Source organism: Coloeus monedula, assembly GCF_965178545.1.
Source record: "Coloeus monedula genome assembly, chromosome: 11".
NCBI classification, from domain to species: Eukaryota; Metazoa; Chordata; class Aves; order Passeriformes; family Corvidae; genus Coloeus; species Coloeus monedula.
In genome coordinates, this window is record NC_138791.1 from 20,934,351 (window position 1) to 20,950,655 (window position 16,305).

General features: G+C 43.0%; 1 protein-coding gene across 2 annotated transcripts in view; it reads right to left on the reverse strand.

The window, feature by feature from the left end:
- Positions 1-16,305, reverse strand: part of RAD18 (RAD18 E3 ubiquitin protein ligase) — a 31,274-nt gene that overhangs the window by 13,800 nt on the left and 1,169 nt on the right. For both annotated transcript variants that reach the window (XM_082289094.1, XM_082289093.1), the window contains exons 3-9: positions 14,175-14,236; positions 12,727-12,797; positions 7,622-7,971; positions 5,649-5,748; positions 3,144-3,328; positions 1,941-2,017; positions 1,202-1,262 (exon numbers count right to left, since the gene is read on the reverse strand). In XM_082289094.1, the coding sequence (XP_082145220.1) occupies positions 1,202-1,262; positions 1,941-2,017; positions 3,144-3,328; positions 5,649-5,748; positions 7,622-7,971; positions 12,727-12,797; positions 14,175-14,236 (906 nt within the window). The remainder of the gene's footprint in view (positions 1-1,201; positions 1,263-1,940; positions 2,018-3,143; positions 3,329-5,648; positions 5,749-7,621; positions 7,972-12,726; positions 12,798-14,174; positions 14,237-16,305) is intronic.

A 16,305-nucleotide genomic window follows, 5' to 3' on the forward strand; every position in this document is an offset into this window, starting at 1 on the left:
GTAGATTTTTTAACTCTTTAAATAGAGACCATGAAAAAAGCAGAGTGGGCCGAGGGTGTCCCCGAGTCCTGCGGAGCAGAAGGAAGTGACGGTGGCTGTGATTGCCAGGCAGAGCTCCCAGCCAGCACATATCAGCCAGCTCCCATCCTCAGGTTCATCAAGCCAAAGTACTAATTGCTATTTCATAAACAGCAAAAAAATGCCAACGGTGCAATGTGCAATTTGCCTAGCGCCTGGGAAAGTGCAAAGAAGCAGAAAAAAAAAAAAAGTTTTTTCTCCCAGACAGTTTGTCCTGCCTTTCCCCAAAGCTGTTCACAGCCCCCAGTGTGTTTTTCATATGGAAAAGCAGAACAAAAGTACATATGGGAGGTTTTTATTCAGAATTTACACCAGAGTGCATTCATTCAGCTGGGAATTAGGGTCTGGGGTCCAAATGCTGTAAAATAGAAGGGAAAAAAACCACTTCGTTGTGTAATAAAGCTTTTTAAAGTCCATCTGTGGTACAGTGAAATAATGGCATTTGACAAGAGTTCTTTAACCTCAGACTGTTCTTGAATTTTAACATAATAATTCTTTTTTCATGCTTATGATTGCTTCCTTATTGTTTTTATGAGGAAATAATTACCTGACACCAGTTACCATTTACCTCTTTGGTCAGTTTTTTTTATTAATTTTAAAACCATGTGTTCCCATTAAAATACTTCTCTATCTTCCCCTTTTCCCTATCTTTTTAGACTTTTAAGTTTTCAGTTAAGCTGCTTGAGACTATCAAGATCTCCAAGTGAGTAAATCAGTTTTGTAGCCATGCCCTTTTAGCATCCTAAACTCAATAAAATACCTGTCTTTGACAAATTAAGACAGTATTTAATGTATTTTTGTTCTAAATGCGTACAACAGACCAAGAAGGTAAATCCAGGAGCGGGAAGGCCAATCCCCTGGCTGGGGCTCAGGAAGGCCTTTCAGCAGTTCTGCTGCAGAGGGTTCCCAGTGACACCACACACCTGCACATCCCACAGCCTGGCAGGAGACACCAACACCCTGCTCTGCTGCTTTCACGTCCAGCAAACATGGGAGGACGTTAAGAAAGAACAAAGTGCATAAATAGAGATGCCTTTGGAGGCAATCAGTGCGTGTATTTTAGTTCTATGGAAAATAACATGAATTTAAAAGCAAAATGAGGTGAAATTTGCATATTACTTACGATATTCAGCATGGATCTCATCTATTTCTTCCTCTGTCTGGTCCTTTGTGAAGGTCAAGCTCTACAGAAATCACACAAGTGTTTTTAATGTAAATAAAAAGATAAAGCTGCAGACTTTGAAATTAGAGACTTAAAACTGGAAGAAGCAACTATCTGGTTCCCCCCCTCCTCCCCCAGCTTTCAGCACCTCATCACATTAATTCACATTTACAGAACATATGCACAGTGTCCTGCCCTGCTTCCACCAAGTCACCAGGACCAAGCCAGCCCACGTAACACCCAGCACACATGGGCCATAAAATATTTCCTAACACTGTGCAACAAACAGGCTTCAAAAGTCACCAAAGTATCAAATGTCATGGGAAAAGAACAGGCACTATTGCCAATACAGAACATGGAATTTGCTAACTAAATCCTAGAGAATTCTAGGAAGCAAAGTATTACCCACACTGCCATGAAGGGTCAAAATCCTCCAGTATGGCCAAGGGAACATTACTCAAGAATTTTTTTGCAGTCAAAAGTTGCTCCTACTTGAACGGTTTGGGCATAAAGCTCAGCAGTGCACCAAGGACACAAATGCGTGGTGGGAGAAAAATCAGGTTCATTACAGGATGCTATACCTGAATTCTAATATGCAACCCAGGAGTTCCCACAATAAAGCAATGGGCAGGCACTTTCAGTGCCCACTCAGCAGTTTCTGCTGGCCACCCCTCTGTGAGAGCCAAGATCAGTCACTTACATTTTCACCGGGTTTATTACACTCAAGCTGAACCCGAATCTTCTCATTCTTTTCCAGCTCTTTAACAACCTCTGCAACTGTTTGGAAATATAAGAAAGGGATCGCTGAAGCAGGAGCTGGGTAATAGAGAGCTGTAACAGCACAGACTGAAATTACCATGAATTTAAAACACAAACAGCATTAGCCCTCCCAGAGGGAAAGCTCAGGCTCCAATGCCAGGCAAACGTGCAGTCTTTCCAAATCCTACTGAACCTCCCTCCTGCACACAACAGCGCTTGTGGCACACAGGCACATCATTCAGAGAGACTTTCCATTTCATACTGGATGTTTCAGTGGAAGACACAATAGTTGCATCTACTGTTTATCTTACTTTGTCCCCAAACCACCTTCCAGGGCAACAGAACCCTGTGCAGGCTGGAGGCCAAAGCCCCCAGCCCACAGAGGAATTACAACCTACTTCAACAATCAACTTCAACTTCAGACACATCCAAAGCCTAGAAACAACATAACTGTTTCTTAACATTTAGCTAGAGCCATGGCTATGCAGAACCCTGCACAGTTTACTCTGACATTTACTTTTACAAATCTTTTCCTGCATTTCATCATCTCCATTGCACTGCCAGGTAGCTGTGGGCAGTTATTAAAACAAACACTTTCACCAGACAGTGAAGCAGTCAGAACAAAAGCTTATTAAGCTGTGAAAGAATAAAACCTGTTCCAAACTGGTTTAAGCGCACGCCAGGAATTTGGCACCTGTGCTTCCTCAGAAGCTCAGCTATTCGTGCTACACAGTGACCTCAGGCTCCCTGCTACCACCCAAAATGCACGTCTGCATCCTAAGTGTGAGTTTAATAATTCACCCTTTGTGCACAGGTTTTGAACAAAGGAAGAGTTTTGCATTATTTAGGGAGAGCAGCTGAAGGACATGCCACACACCCCAAAACTCTTCCTTCACCCTGGATGAATGAGGCAGAGACTCAGTGCCACTTCATCACCAGCACTGAGTGCAGACTCACCCTGAGTACCCCCAGCAGGTTAAAGAAGTATTCTGCATTGATCTTGATTTACACAAGATAAATTCTTCCAGCTCCAGTTCTCCCAAACAGTCAAACCAACGTTACTCCCACCTCAAGAGGTGACAGAAGGGGAAATACAGACTGATAGTTTGTGATGGCAGCAACTTCCCTGCACTCTCTCACTTACCTGATTTGGGATTTAGGGAATCACACTGAGCATTGTACATGTGCACAAACTCCTGGTGCCTCTTAATGAGCTGCTGGCGGGTCCCAGAGGTAGACAGACCATGTTCCTTGAGCTTCTTCCTCAGATCTCGATCCGACAGCAGGTTATAAACAACTTTGGACATCAGCTTCCTTTTGTGAGCAGAACTGCCAAAGGAAAACAAAAGAGACTTTATTTAATTAATACTCTATTAAAATCAAAGTATTTACAATTACTTAAGGGTACTTCACCCACTCAAGAGTAACATACACATAAAAGAAACTTGGGTTTTCCACCCCAGTCCTGCTCATGCCTTACTTGATTCAGGTGGAGAAATATTAAAAGCATTAAAACATCAAGGCAAAACTTGAATTAGGAGATTTTTCAGCTTTCTGGGAAAATGTCTTTTGAGAAAAATAGTCATGTACCTGAAGGCAGCAGTTCCCAGCTAACAGAAGGGTGGTTTGGTGATACAGAGAGAGACATTAAAGATAAGTAACACTGCTCTCAGAGAAATAGCATCTAAAGCCAAAATTTGCTGCTTTCCATTGCTGTCTGTCAGAAGAACTCAACATTCCTGGCACAGCTGGGGAAAGCATCTTAATTACAGGAAACTGCCAGAGAGAATTCAAGTCCTAGTACCACTTTTGTCACCTAAAATTAGCAGAACATTTCCTCCTGTCAAATTAGCTCAGGCTTCCCTACACCTCCAGGTGAGATACTCTCAAACTAGGAAAAACAAAGGGGCCAAAACCCATCTACTGCCTCACTCCTCTTCTGCAACTGCAATCATTCACAGAGGAACAGCACTTATTTAGACATTTTTCTTTCTGCAGCAAAATAAAGCTCAGCTGCACTACTCTGGATTAGAGAGCAATTAACAGCTTTCCACTGTGAAAACAAGAGATTTGAAAACTATTCAGCACTTTGGACTTATCATGTTGAAAATTTCAAGGTTAAAAAAAAGTCTTATGCAAAAATTGTTATTAATTCATTTACTCTCATCCAGCCCTGTAGCATGGCTGGTAAAAAGAAGATGGATTATCACAATACACTGTTTAGGGAAACTTCTTTCAGGTTCTTTGGGAAATACAAAATATTTCACAGAATAATTAAATCTTTGGAAAGTCCTACAGAAGCTTGGTGTGTATTCCAGTTCACCAGAAGCATGAGCTAAAGTGTGCCAACAGCTTTCCAGCAGCCAGCCCCAGGAAAACAGCTCACAACAGGCTTAAATCCAATGTTGGTTGGGTTTTCCCACGCTTGAGAAACACAGTGTTCTCTGGAAACACACTTACCTGTTGGAATTACCCCTGTGGAGCCTTGAGGGGCCAAATTAGCAGTTCTGCTGAAACTGCTCAGCTGTTAACACAGCCATGGTGCTCCTGGTTTGAGAATAAACAGAGCTCACACTCCTCAGAGAAGCACTAGGGATGTGCTGCTACTGGAACCACACACCACTGCCACAAACCAGACACTGCCAAGGGCCAGCACCCACCCAAAACTGCCAGTGCCCAAGGGGCAGCGTCTGGTGTGACACCTGCTGAAGGCCTAAGCAGTCTAGAGATTAAATAAGCAGAATTTTAAATCCTGTTAAGGACATGGGCATGACACCAAGGACAGATCTGGCTTATATTTCTATTTATTAAGAACAGAGAAAGCACTAAAACACTCCAAACTGAAATTAAATGTAACATCAGATTTCATTACTCATTTACCATTTTTTCATCTTGAAAGTCCTTTAGCTTACGGACTGCACACTAAGCGTGACTGGGCAAAACAAGAGCTTTAGCATAAAATTACTTTCTAATTCAAGGTTCAGGGGAATTGGAAAAATAAGCATTGCAGTACAAATCCTCCCAGTTCTTCAGTCTGATCAGTCAGAAATAACAACAGCCTAAATTTCTGCTGTAAGTAAAACAAACTGAAGCTCCACTTCTGATGTGAACATGGCGACCGTGACCAATGCTGGGGCAGGGGCACAAAGCCAAAGGAATGCATTAATCTTATGGAAATCGAGATCTTCAGGAAACTTCAACAACCCCACAGCAGGGAGAGCAAGGCACAATTTTTATTCTTTGACTTGACAGCTATTGAAGAAAATGTCTCTTGGCACACCTGCACCAAGGCAAGCAATTCATTCACCAAATGAAAAATGGGAACCAGTGTTATCTGAAGGGAATTTTAATGCCAGGGAGCAGAAAGGTGACAAGAACAACGCACAAAGTTCTCCTCCCTGTGCTGAATTTGTTGAAGCATTGGCCACTGTTTTCTTGCCACTAAAAGCCAAAGAGCAATTGTGCTGGCAATCCACAGACTTTCTCAAGAGGGGACAATCCCCACTGTGATTTCAGAGTGCTCTACACAGCAGGGAAGCCAGAAACAAACACAAAGCACTACTATTACACCCCAGCAACAAACAGTTCTTAGTTCAGCAGTGCACAAACCAGCCACGTGCATTTGGAAGTTCTCAGAGCTGTTCCTTACCTTCGGAGGCTGTCCTTCTTCTCCTCTCTGGTCAAGCAGCTATCCAGATGTTTGTTTATATATTGCTCTAGGATAGCAACCTCACAAACAGGACATTCCACTGAAAGCAAGGGAGAAGGAATTTTCTAGTGTGGCTATAACAGCAAAGAGCAAATGTTTTCGTCTGAGAAACTAACTGTTGATTGAAAATGAAAATCCAAAACTCTAGATTTCTTGTTTTACAAGATCTCATGTGTCTGTCCAGAATCTTCCTTTTTAGCTCTTTCCAGAGCAATGAATTCCCTCTCTATGTGATATCAGACTGGCTCTCATCTTGCCTGCAGTCAGAGGGAATAGTATATCTAATAAAATCTAGACTAACACACACACACACTACACAGTAACCTTGGGGCTAACAGAAACAGCAGCAGATTTCCCTGGTAATGCTTTCCACTTTTGCAGTATTTTACTCCTAAACAAAGGAGAAAACACTACAGCAGAAGCTTTATTCATGTTGACATTGTGTTCCCAATGTGTGGCCCTCCCAGGACTGTCAATGCACAAGGTAACAGCCTCACAGGAACCCCACCATCCAGCCATGCTCCCCGCTCACTTCTGAGCGCAGGTAACTGGATTCTGTGCTCGGCCTGAGGCTCACAAACACCACAGGCATGGATACACACAGCTCAATTACTTTTGTACCATATTTTCAAGAAGCACCTATAAGCATTATCTGTAAAGACAGACTTAACATATTCCTCTTTAGCAGCCAGATTATGTCACAAACAAAAGGCTAATTTTGAATGAACAGGATGAGAGTCTGTATCCCCCTCTGTGTCAGCTTGAGGAAGCCAGCTTTGATTTAAACAACAAAACAAAAAACAACCTCTGAAAAACACTGAGGTGTTGTGGGGATTGAGCGAGTTCTCTGCTCCACAATTCCCAACTCCCACCATGTCATATTCCAAAGGTTAAAACACCCCAAATGGTTGGGACAGTAACAAAACACACTAATCCTGAGCAGTCTGTGACTGAATTGGAAGTTACATTTGAGTTCTTAGAATAGGAACAAATAACACTAAAACCCCTCACTGCAGGCAAGCAGGTCAAAGTTTCAATTGCTCAAAAATAAACGAGCAGTAAAATTTCATTTGAGTTTCAAATTACCAACACAAGCAGGTCTGATGCATAAAGCCATGACAGGTTTCCCACGGCTCCTTTCCTGGCTGTGGTACCTCTCTAAGCAGGATTCACCCAGCTAATGAATACATATGAACTTCAGAGTTCCAGACAAATAAATCACGAAACAAAAGAACAGATAAATTTGAACTAATAAGAACCAGGGGTGTACTCCTACATGGTGCTTTATTTTAATTTAGGCTTTTGGCTGGGTCAATAGGATGGCTGCCAGCACGATAGAACTAAGAGGATTCTGCCATTTTATTGTGGTTGATTAGTATAAACTGGTATCATCGTGCTTCAAAATAAATTCACCTTAACTCTCTGGAATTACAAAAGAATAAAGCAGATGAATCTTCTGGAGAGTGTGTGAACAGAAATATTAACAGAGCTGCTGCCATGCTCATTTTGAGTTCAGGCTCACCCCTCAAATAACAAACATGCTATAAAATAACCTGCATCTGGTTACTCAAGGATGAAGGAGGAATTACTTCATTTTTACTAAGTCTGTTGCACAACTATTGTTTTTTAGTGTTGTTACTCAAAGCAAAGGAATCCGTAAGCGCTGAATTCCATTCCCTGGCAGCAGCTCAAGCTTCCTCCTGAAGAACACGCTTGGAGCAGAGCTGTCCCACACAAGCAGCGATGTGAAGGGAGTCTGGGACAGTTAAAGGGGAAGGAGCTGAACGTACCAACACTGATCAGAACCACGTGGAGAAATGGGGTGAGTGCCAAGGACTGAGGGTCCTCTAATGTGTACAGCCACCCACACATGGGGAAGAGAGCAGGACATAACCAGCAATTAAACACCTCACCTTTCTTGTCTCCTTTTACCACAGATGTAGAAGGCTTTTCATGACTTTTGGTGCACCCAGGAATCTCTTGTGATCCCACTTTGCTGTCTTTACCACAAACCTCTGAAGAAGTGCTGTAAAGGTCATGGTGTTCCTCAGTTTTGAAACTCTTCTGATCAGTCCATGCCAGGCCACCTGCCTTTGTGGAGGTGAAGACTTTATCCTTTCTTAAGAAGCTGTCAATCCCTAGCACCTCTTTTGAATCTGGCTGAGGAACAGGACTCCTGTGGCTCGTGGCAGCTGGACACTGGCTGCAGGCCGGAGTGGATGGAATTAAGGGAGCATCCAACACTAACTGGAACAGCTGCTGTCTAGAAGCACCCAGAAGAAAACACAGTTAGCACACTGGACAGTATTAAGTTTTTCTTGGAGAAAGCAGAATGAAAACAGATGGAGCTTTTCACCGATTCCTTCCTCCCTCTCCCCCCTGCTCACATGCAGCACCCAGGGATTGCCCAGCCCTCAGAACCTGGAGCAGAAGCCAGCCAAGCCTCCCATGTTCTGCAGAACCTAAGCACCATCTTCCTGATTCCAAACTAAGTAAATTGCATTTTGCAGACACAGTGACATGCCTCTCAAACACCACCTGGAATGCAGTAGAAATCAAGAAGTTTTCTCCCTTACTTGAAGCTGACAGGAGACCCTTTTCAGGCCAAAGCACCTCAAACAACACCCAAACCCAGCTGTTACAGAGGCTCCTGGAGCAAGGACTCTGCAGCAGGCACTGCCACACTCCATGGCTCAGCCAGCACGTGCTCTGTAATCAAATTCCATGGCTTTACACACTGCTGTGACACAGTTCACTGCAGCTGAGGTGACAAAGCCCAGGGAAAGCAACACAGCTGCAGATCCTCAACTTGCAAAGGTTTTAACTGGAGAACACTTAATAACAGCTGAAATAATTTGGATTCCTGTTCCTTTAAAAGAAGAGGACTGTGAGCAATGTCCCTACAGAATGTGCACTACCATAGAGTGTTACAGCTCTCTCCTGAAGCCCCAAGGCCCAAGAGGACAGATTATCCAAGGAGAACCAAGCTCGCTTCACATGAAGGGTGTTGTTTTTGTACAAAGGGAGCCAGAAGAGAGAAAACTGAACAGACTCTGATTCACATTCAGAAGTAGTAGCAGCTGGCTCAATAAAATATGACCTGGTCTAAAACGGAGAGAAACTGGAAAAACAGTACAAAACTCCATCCTAACAATAATTTGATAACAAATGTTGCTTTAATTACATCATTGATCTAAAATAATCCTAGGGAGCTTTTCCTCATATTAAAAAATAGAGACATAGGAACAGACTTTCTGAAGGGATCTGATCTTGGCACAGAATTAAGGGAAAGAACACTAGCAGAAGAACTTGAAGACTTGTTTGCCAACATCCACTTTTTTGGGTGGGAAAATAAAGAAAATGCTAGTACTGCAGGCAAAAGAGGAAGGAGCAGTCCCATGCTGGCTTCTCCCAGAATGTGGTATTTTGGGCTCATGAGCAGCTGGGTGATGACATCTCATGGTCCCATGCCTCAGCCCCAGGGATGGAAGAGTCAGGGCAGGGGGATGCTCCTTGAACAGCCCTGGGCCCTCCACCTGTCACCTGCCACCCCCTCCCTCAGCACCAGAGCTAATTACTCAAATTTCTCACTAATCACAGAAATTCTGACAGTTGTTATTGGAGAGATTGGGACAAGCATGTCTAGAGCAGAAGACTCATCCATCACTCAGCAAGCCCAGAGGAAGCATGCAGTGATGGAGGGTCCAGCCTCTGCCATCACCAGCCTGTCCAGCTCACCTGGGAGCTGATCCTATGGCAAACCTCAGTCCTCAGTCATGATTTTCAAAAAGCTCGGCATTTTGTGTACAGTCTCAACGTTACCTGTGATACTCTCAAGAATTTAACAGACTGCTATGAGCTCTGAGAGGTCTGAGCTGACAGAATTTTACCTTCCTGGCACAAAGCAGTAACTGCAGCACAGCTGACAACACTCAGTTTATGAGCAGAGCAGCGTCCTTCCCTTTGAAGGCTGAGAGATGAATCAGCCAGGTGTCAGTGAGCCCAGGTCCACCAGAACAGCCAGTACCCAAACCCTCCTGCGAGACCCATCCTCCTCAGCTGCTGAGTGGGGTTACAGCAGGGAGTTAAAAACCATTTGTTTAACCAAAGACAGATGGTTTCTTAACATCCTCTCCTCCAGCACCCTCCACTTCAATAACAGCATAAGCAGCTCCCCACATTTTTTCCTTCCAATCTGTAATGCCCACAAAAACTAAGTGTCCTTCATCAGGATCCCGGTTCCTATTCTATGGCTCTTTTACTTCTCTCTTGCTGAAGCAGCAACGAAGCAAAGTCGTTGGGAATTTAGGGCTTCCACATAAATAAATTCCAAGGAAGAGCCGGGAGCTGTGAATTTCCCTAGGAAGAACTCCCACAGGACATTCCCAACTGCATTAAAGGCAATGTATCTCCTTGAAATTCCTCCTGCATTCCTGCTGGAGGTTCAATCAGTGTATCAGCAATGACAGCACCTGCTCTCTCAAGCACCCAGAGCTGATGTGTTTATTCCTCTGACTCACTACCTGTCGAGTAACCCTGATTAGGAAACAGATACAAACTTGACAGTAAAAACATTTTTCTTCCCTATGTATGAAGAAAAGCAGAGATTCTTTTCAGCAAGGGCTACAACTTTTCTACTTATGCAAGTGTAACTCTAATTTCTACTGTTAAGTTTTCTAGCAAGGTGATGCACAGACTGACAAATTTTATCAAAATAATCTCTTTAGTAGAGGGCAATGAAACAAATTCTTTACACTTCACACAAAACTTTACACATTATTTTTGAAGATACTGGCCTCACTGCAACTGATAGAAGAACTCTTCATTAAGGACAGCTGGTGCAAATACTGCTCCTCATCTTTCTCTCCTGGCCTGGCCAGAGCCATGAATTCTGCCCCAGAGCACAGACAGGCAAGGGAACAGAAAACCACTCATGGGAATGCCCCGCAAGCTCCTGCCCCAATGGGGTCAGGGTGTGCCCCTGAGCAGGGCACTGCAAAGCCTGGTCAGAGCCGCTCCTCTCCCTTTCACACACAGTAAAACACCCATGGCCATAACAAAGCACAGGACACCTCCACTTTCACTGGGAGACAGGAGAGCCCACTCTCTGTACAGGGAGGGAGCTGCATTCCCACACAGCACCCCTGAGCACATCCTGACAGCTCATCCTGCAAACACCTGACGCTGAGCAGAGTATAAATGGGATCAGCGCTCGGCTCTGGTTGGAACGATTCCCATGCCCTGCATACACTGACCTTGGAGCACAGCTTTCACGCTGCTAAGTGCCACCAACATTACCATTTCCTTCCCCTCCAGGCCTGACTTAAGAAATGGGTTTGCACTTTGTGAAATGTTGAGAAGATTTAAGGCCTAATTTTCATAAACATCAAACTACCCGAGGCTCAAAGTCAAGTTCAAACATACTTTATCTTTCAACCATGCTGAGCTCTTCAACCCCTGGACTTTGGGTTTGGGGACAGCCAAGGGGAAACAAAGCAGATGGAGAAGGAGGTGGGAGACAGAAGATTTGTCCTGTACCAACATCACCAGGGCAGAATACAGCAATGGTGTTACAATTTAATGATACCCACCCCACATAACGCTCCCTGGACAAGCAGTGTTCCCTCAGCTCAGGGCATGTGCAGCCACAGGAGAGAGACCCAGCCCCTGGACACCACCCTGACCATTACCTGCATTCCCCTGAGGAGTCTGTCCCATTACAGCAGCCAGCAGGGAGCCTTTCCCACCCAGACCTGGAGCACACCCTGCACTGGTTCCCTCCACCCGGGCCAGACTGGGCTCCACAATCCTACTGATCTAACTCTACATGAGAAATTGATTGAACTCCAAGTCACAAAAGGAAAGGTTATTGAACTACTCTCACTGGTAAGATTTATACTGATCCATTAAAGCAGTCCAAAAAAATTAACATTTAAGATTCAATATCATAATGGATACAAGTCAGCACTACTTGTTCCCTACAAAATTAGGCATTAACAAAAAAATAGTAATCCATTTATCACTAGGAAGTACCAAAATTCAAGATGAAACAATGGAACTGTAGGATTTAAATTACTCAAATAAATCAACTCAATCTAGTAGAGGTCATATAGAAGATTACATCTATCTACATTCTATGATCTTCATCAGAGAAAAATTCTCTCATGAAACAAAGCCATCAACTGAACTATGCTTCTTGTCACTTACAAAGCCAAGAGTCTCATTGACTTCCAGCTCCAAGTTAATTTCAGAGAAAAAGATGAAATTGCATTTGTCTCCTATAGAGACAGGAATACCCACAGAATTCCCAGCAAATCACTGAGTTGCTTCTCATCAAAAGAAAACAAATAATACAAGGAGCTTCATGTATCTACTGTGGTGAGAGTTCACCAAGTCATATTTATTCTGTTGTTCCTGTCTTTTAAAAGGATGTGAAGCTCAAAAATGAATTAAAAACAAACAGAAAAGCAGCTAAGAAATTGAGTTGAAAACACAGCACTCCGTCACTTTCCTTATTCAAGAAAACTCACATTTTTAGTCTCTCAATACCTATATTTTTCCCAGCCAATGACTTCGGCAAGAGAAGTCTCTTGCAAGTTGACCATTACCACTGGACAAAATCCTTCTATTCAGAATTTCCCCTGCACACATAGGAAGGATCTTCGAAGAAGATCTTTATTACCATTATTTCCCCCACAGAATCCTGACATATCTGTTGACTTCCCACACATGGGCAGAGACTGTAACTTCCAGAGCAGCTAACCAGAAGCAGAACCAAAATAAGCTTCTAAAACCTCCACATCACTCTAGTGGACAGTAACCTTCAGCTAGAACACTGCAGGATTTTTCCAAAGTGAAAACATTCATCTTTGACAATGCTTCTGTGACACCACAATATTTTTGCTCAGTTCTCACACTGCTCCTCTCCATGGACTGAGCCTGGTCTCCCCCCCCCCCCCCCAGTCACACCTTTCCAGCTGCCAAAACAGAGGCAATAGTCATAAAACCACATAAATACCTTGCAGAATTAAAGCTCTTCACTAGATCATCCAAAATCCGGTTGTTTTTCAGGTCAGATTCTGAGACCGCCTATTAAAAAAAGAAAGAAAAAGCAAAAACAAACCTAAACAAACATTCAAATGCAGTGAAAACAGCAAGTGCCCAGAAAATGTTCAAGTGATCAATAACTTGCTTCGTGGCTCAGTGCCTCAACTACCCCCACTGAAGTGCTACAGAAATTAAGATGCTTAAAGGGTAAACACTTTTCCCCAAAAAATATCTCATATTAAAATAACTGCCTGAGAACTTAAGTCTGGGATATTAAGGGTAATAGACAAAAACAAAGCATCAAGCTAAAGCAACAAAGCCCAGTGTGCCCAGGCTCCAACAATGGTTTATTGTAGCACAGGTCTACCAAACCAAGGATCTTCTGAAGGGGGTAAGAACCTTAAGCATCAAAGCATGAAAACTGATGAAGGGAAATGTTAAACTTCTGATTATGGAATGAAAATGTGAATTATGAGAAGACTTTATGCATTCAATTCATTCTTTTTAAACAATTTCTGATTTTTATCTCACTGCAACTCTGTTCTTCTTTTTAACAAAGTTTTTTTTAGTTTCTCATACCAGTACCTCTAAGCTTTAAACAGGTGGTAGTAAAATGTACTCTATTGTAGTCTCCACTCGTTTGATGTTTAAAAACTGGCAAAGATACAAATAAGTACATTTTCTAGTCCCGAAAAGTCTCATCTGTTTCATGCTTTAGAACACAGACCAAAATTACTTCTATTTTGCCAATATTCCTGAAGCGCCACTCAGTTTTTAGGCACTGTTTCTGAGGTTAATAAAGCCCAAACAGCTTAAGGTGAAAAGTTAGATTAAAGCCTAGAAAAAAATTGTATTCTGTGTTCTTTAATCAAAAAAAAGGCTTTAAGTGAGATCCTAATAACAACCCACCTGCAGAGCAGCCACAGCCTGCCTCCAGTGCTCTGCACATTCAGCCTCCTGTCCCCAGTGCAGAGCAGAGGGCTCCCCTCCCCAAAAGCCACGCAGCACAGCCACCTTTAGCACTAGGAGGTGTGTGGTCACCTGCAGACACTCTTTGAGACGAAATGAGGCCTCTCACACATGGAAAAGTAAGTGCTTATGTTTCAGCACTGCTGGTTTAAAAGATGGAGTATTTTAACCAAGTAATGTTCAGTGTTTTGTGACAGATTGTATACACAGCCCCAAGCCAAAGCCCAGGCCTGATGCTCCATCCACTTCTGCATGCACTGACATTGGAGCACCTCTGAAACACGAGAATTCCAGATGCAAAAGCAGTCCCACTTTGCCCATGTGATCAGAATTATTTGGCATAGTCCAAAGGAAAAAGCTCCTGAGATTTGCCAGAAAAATTAAAAAAAAAAAAAAAAAAAAAAAAAAAAGGGGGGGGGAAATACCAAACCAAAAAAACCCCACACTTACCACACAGCATGTTGGACACTGCGTTTTGTAGGACAAAAACTTGCGGATGCAAAGGGAGCAATCTGGAAAAAGGAAACACATAATTTTGAAGCAGACATTCTTCCAAATGCAGTTCCACATCCTTGCTTGTGTATTGCCTTATTGTACAATATGTGCAAGATATTCCACAATACACAAATATTGAAAATATACCATTTTTTCATGGAATTGAGGTTATCATTGTTGCAAAAAAAAAAAAAAAAAAATCTGTGTTCTATATCAACATGTTTCAACATCAAATATCAGCTCTGTCTAAAGCTGATGTTTGGGTCCTTTTATTTCCCAGTGCACGACAAAAAAAGCTTCATCAGCCACCACCACTGCAGCAGTGTTTGCACTGCTCACTCCCTCACCATGTTGGGTTTTTGACATGACTAATGTTGGATCACTTTCATCTTCCTGTACAGCCCCAGACAAACTCACAATCCCTTCTTTTTCCCAGGTTCTTCAGCCCCTTTCCAAAACAATACCAACTTGGTGAAAGAAGAGTCTAAAAAGGAGGGAGACTGCACTGAAATGCTGGGAGACAGCTTAATGTCATCCAATCATCACAGGATGCCTCAATAGACTCGGTGCTGAAACACACCATAAGCTTCATATTGTCACAGTAAACTGCATTCGTTACACTTTGTCAACTTATCTGTGAGCTTTCACAGTCACTTAAGGATTTTAAAAGTCTCATCATTCTCCAGGAAAAGACATTCCCTCACTAGATCATTATGGGTCAGAGCCTCAGCACTGAACACACTCAGCAGCAGCTCCCAAAACAGATCCATATTTCATGGACCCTCTGGGAATGCATCTGAAAAGCAGCAGAAGCATTAATTAATCCCAGAATGGTTTGGGAAGGACCTTAAAGTTCATTTCATTCCACCTCCTACCATGGACAGGGACACCTTCCACTAGACCAGGTTGCTCCAAGCCCTGTCCAACCTGGCGTAATGCACCAATTAACACTTAAAACTGCAAATCCATCTAAATGCTCAAAAATTACTACATACATAGTAAGAAGTATTACAGGGTGAGAAACCCATACAGAAAAGAAACAAACTTTAACTGTATGAATACAAATGAAGTGGCAGATCCAGGCTGCCAGCATCTGACAGCCCCTGTCAATGGCCCATGTGTGTAACGATTGCAGCCACAGCTCCCTCAGGGAGAACAAACCACACAAGCTCTCAGCATTTATGCCTGGGCTTCCCTGCCCACCTTTCAGCTATGCTGGCCTGAGGACCAAGTTCATCCTCTCAGGCTCAAGAGTGTAAGAAATCCCTGGGCCACATGTCACTCTGCTCATATTAGAGAAGACATTCACTTTCAGATGCTTTCATTGTGTGAAAAAAATACCAACGGCACATCTGGTTCTATCACTGATGACACAGTCCAAACCACTGTGACAGTTAAATACCTACTGTCACATGAGCTACTGAATCCTCCCAGGCACCCAAGGAGGAGCAGAGGAGGAATTTTATGTGGCTACAGGTGCAAACAGATTACAGAGATGCTCAGAAGCCCTGAAATAGATCATTAAGAAAATGAGAATCAGCAAAAAGTTTTGCAAGTAGATGTATTTCATTGTCATCCATTCAAATTACTCATTAAAGGCAAAGGGCTTTTGGCTCCAGTTGTCCAACCTCAGTCATCTGAAATTACAGAGACAAAAGAAAGGAAAATACTTCAAGAAATCTTGATCTACTGTAAAAAACTTGGACCTTCTGCAGTTTGCAGGGGAAAGTAAATGTGTAATCTATTAAAAAAAATAAGGTAGACAGATTCTTTTCAAAGTTAAGGGCCTCTGAACCCCACTGTGCCCCAGGCAGGCTGTACTACCAGCAAGTGTAGAGAACTTCCAGTTTTGTGGCTCCCCACACTGGTTTCAATGGTGACAGCTTTGCCAAGCTAAACTAAACTTAATTGCCAAGCTACAATGTCCCCCTTCACAGAAGGGACTGCTACAGTTTCTGAACCAAACAACTATAAGCATTTATTTTAACGTGAAAAAAGGCAACGAACTTCCTCCCTAATCTGGCTTCAGCAAACTGCCTGGGGCCAGGTTCCAGCAGATATCGCCCAGGGCAGACAGAACAGCATG